This window comes from Eimeria tenella, genomic scaffold (genome assembly GCF_000499545.2).
Source record: "Eimeria tenella Houghton genomic scaffold, Eth_scaff4115, whole genome shotgun sequence".
Lineage (NCBI taxonomy): Eukaryota > Apicomplexa > Conoidasida > Eucoccidiorida > Eimeriidae > Eimeria > Eimeria tenella.
The window spans coordinates 1-3,587 of NW_013545030.1; the positions used below are offsets into that span (position 1 = coordinate 1).

The window sequence follows — 3,587 nt, forward strand, 5'->3', positions numbered from 1 at the left end:
CTCGAAAGTAGCAGCAGCAGCAGCAGCAGCGGAGCAGCAGCAGCAGCAGCAGCAGCAGCAGATCTGGGAGATCACCCCCCTTCATGCTGCGCTGCTGGTGGAAGCAGCAAATGCTGCTCTTGCTTTAGGTGCTGCTGCTGCTGCTGACGTCACCGCCAGAGCCGTCGACGTCCTGGCCACTCTCATTGCAGACCAGGTCCGTCCTAGGGTTTAGGGTTTAGGGTTTAGGGTTTAGGGTTTAAGGTTTAGGATATGAACACCAAGTCGGCCGCCGCTGGGGCTGCCTCCACTTTGTCCTGCCTCGCCGTCACCTATTCCTGCTGCTAGCGTTGCCGCTGCTGCTACTGCTGCGCTGCTGCTGCTGCTGCTGCTGCTGCGCTGCTGCTGCTGCTGTTGCTGCTGTTGCTGCTGCAGCGCGGGGATGTGAAGCACGCAGCAGCTGAAGCAGTGTTGTCTCGGCTGCAGCAGCAGCAAGACATCAGCCGCTTTGAATTTTTGCTGCCTGCTGCTCTCGCGCTGGCCACAGGAGATGCAGACGCTGCAGTGCAGCTAGCGGTGAGCAAGGGTTTAGGGTTTAGGGTTTACGGTTTAGGGTTTAAGGTTCAGGGTTTAGGGTTTAGGGTTCAGGGTCTGGGGTTAAGGGGCAGCTGCTGCGCAGCATGTGGCAGAGCCCCGGCTGGCCGACTTGACCAAACGCACTATTTGCTGTATAGCGTTTAGGGTTTAGGGTTTGGGGTTTAGGGTTTACGGTTGGTGATTAGGGTTTAGGGATTGTGGAGAAGCTCGCAGCAGCAGGGGACTGGCCAGCAGCAGTTTCTTTTCTTCTTTCGAAAATTCCAAGTTTGTCTGCTGCAGCAAAAGCAGCAGTTGCTGCTGCAGCAGCAAGAATAACCGATGCCAACGCAAACCCCGAGCAGTAAACCCTAAACCCTAAACCCTAAACCCTCGGCTGCTCCGGCGGCCGTCTACCCGTGCGCTGCATTGCAGCGGCTTATTTTGCTTCGCGCACGGGCTGAGGGTCTAATTGGTCTTTTAGCGTCAAGGGTTTATGGTTTAGGGTTTAGGGTTTAGGGTTTAGGGTTTGTGCAGATATTTGGAGAAGGCCTTCGAGCTTCTCTCAGCAGCCCCACGCGAAACCCCCGAATTCATTTGGTGCAGAGCCTCGACGCGGCTTGCTGCTGCTTCCAGCCCTGAGCTGCAGGTGCGAGGGATTAGGGTTTAGGGTTTAGGGTTTAGGGTTTAGGGTTTTGGCGCAGGGGCGGGCAGTTCAGGGTTCAGGCTCTCGGGCTAGGGGTCTACTATTCGAGTTGGGGGCTAGGGCCATGGCTGTGGGCCTCAGCTGCGGCTTAGGGTTTTAGGGTCTAGGGTTTAGGGTTTAGGGTTTAGGGTTTAGGGTGTCTGTGGGCTGCAGCAAACGGCAGTTCGCGCTGCAATAGAGGCCTTAAGAAACCCTGGCATAGAGGCCTCTCTTTTAAGGTGCGAATTGCTTGCGCTAAACCCTAAACCCTAAACCCTAGTTTCGGAACCCTGACCCCGCGGATTAACCCCAAACCCTCACCACTCGAGAACTACATCATCTTCTCTGGAGCAGCGCGTAAAGCCCTGCCGCCCCTGCTCCATCCGCTGCTGCTGCCGCTGCTGCTGCTGCTGCTGCTGCAGGCTTTGCTGCTACATACTGGGGACCTTTGCAGTGTGGCTGCGGGGGGCCCCCGGGGGCCCCCCGGGGGCCTCGCAGCTGCTGCTGTCGCATGTGCGGCTTTTGTGCAGCAGCAGGCTGCAGCCAGTTGAAGTATATGGGCAGCCGTGGTGCATGCAGGAGAGCAGCAGCAGCAGCAGCAGCAGCAGGGCTGCAGCAGCAGCAGCGGCGAAGGCCGAAGCCTGCGGCATGCTGCTGCTCAGCCTCTGCAAAATCGCAGCAGCAAACCCTCAGGAAACGCGAGCTGCTGCTGCTGCTGCTGCGCTGCTCGCGCGGCACCCCGACATAGAAGTGCAGACAAGAGCAAGGGAGTTCAGAGCGTAAACCCTAAACCCTAAACCCTAAACCCTAAACCCTAAACCCTAAACCCTAATCCCTGAAGCATGGCAGCGTTCAAGTATCCGCAGTTTTGTTTGTCAAACTGTTTGCTGCTGGCCGGTACAGCTCTACTGCCTGAAGACCAGGGCCTAGGGTTTAGGGTTTGGGGTTTAGGGTTTAGGCAGTAGGGTTTAGGTTTTAGGGTTTAGGGTTTGTGGGTGTGCGCAGACTGCTGGAGCAAGGGGACCTGGAGTTTCTTGCTTTTTGTTTGGAAGCAACAGCAACACCGAAGCAGCAGCAGCAGCAGCAGGGCCGCTCGCGTGCTGCTGCTGCTGCTGCTCCAAGGGTTACAGTGGAAGCAGTGGCTGCAGTTGCTGCTGCGCTGGATGAGTCGAGAGCAGCAGCAGCAGCAGCAGCAGCAGGCCCCAGTGAGAGAAACGGCAGCAGCATATCTCCCTCCCCCTCTGACGGCAGCAGCAACAACAGCAGCAGCAGGAGCCACAGCACCGGCAGCAGCAGCAGCAGAAGCGCCAACAGCGGCAGCAGCAGCAGAACCAGCAGCAACGATTCCAGCCGCAACAGCAGCAGAGACAGCAGCAGCAGCAGGAGCAGCAGCAGAAGCAGCAGCAGCGACACGGCAGCAGAAGGATCGCGCCTAGCCTCCTTCTTTGCTGCAGCAACAGCAGCAGGATCTGCCTCTCCATCGCACTCCGCAGCAGCAGCAGCAACAGCAGCAGCAGCAGCAACACGGAAGAGGGCATGCATCTTGAAGAACTCGCTGCTGCTGCAGACGCCGCTGCTGCGGCTGGCAGCAAAGAGGCAGCAGCAAGGCGGCAGCTGTAGGCTGGTGCTGCAGTACACCAACTGCAGCAAGGAAACCCTGCGAGTTCGAAGGTACCTAAACCCTAAACCCCAAACCCTAAACCCTCGGAAGTTGTCCTGCCTTACGCTTAAGGCCCTTTTAAGGGGCCTTTGTGCAATTAAAAATTGCATCAGTCCAGCAGCAGAAGTTACTGCAGCAGTACTGCAGCAGTTGCTGCTGGTGCAGTAGTAGTATCGCCAGCTGCTGCAGCTGATGCTGCAGCCGCTGCTGCAGCAGGAGCTATCAGAGGTCAGATTGGGATTATTGTTTATTGGGTGTTTGCTGCTGCTGCTGCTGCTGCTGCAGTGTGTACCGCCCTCCGGCGAATGGGAGCCTGCCGTGTCAGATGCAGCAGCAGCAGCTGCTGCTGCAGCCTGGCGGGTCTCAGCAGCAGCAGCTGCTGCTGCAGCTGCTGATTCCTTTCCTCTCACAGCCGCAGCTTGAGGTGGCTGTTGGGCTCGAAGCAGTAGCAGAAGGCACACAGGTCAGCGCTTGCTGCTGCTGCTGCTGCTGTTGCTGCTGCTGCTGTACTTGGTTTTGTTGCTCCTGCTGCTCTTGTTGCTGCCACTGCTGCTGCCGCTGCTTCTGCTTTTCCTCTTGTTGGGTTGCTTTTAACTGATTGCATGCGTTAAGTGTGCTTCGGCACGCTGTGTCTGTTGTTGCTGTTGCTGCTGCTGCCACTTATGGTGTTGCTGCTGCCGCCGGTGACGC

General features: G+C 57.7%; 1 protein-coding gene across 1 annotated transcript; it reads left to right on the forward strand.

The window, feature by feature from the left end:
* Positions 1-252: 252 nt before the first annotated feature.
* Positions 253-3,360, forward strand: ETH_00040425 (uncharacterized protein; the record flags this gene model as incomplete). Its single annotated transcript, XM_013379876.1, has 8 exons — positions 253-306; positions 415-555; positions 762-916; positions 1,090-1,201; positions 1,412-1,476; positions 1,660-2,016; positions 2,243-2,908; positions 3,183-3,360. Coding segments are annotated over 8 exons (1,728 nt in total), but the record flags the coding sequence as incomplete, so codon positions are not given.
* Positions 3,361-3,587: the final 227 nt, after the last annotated feature.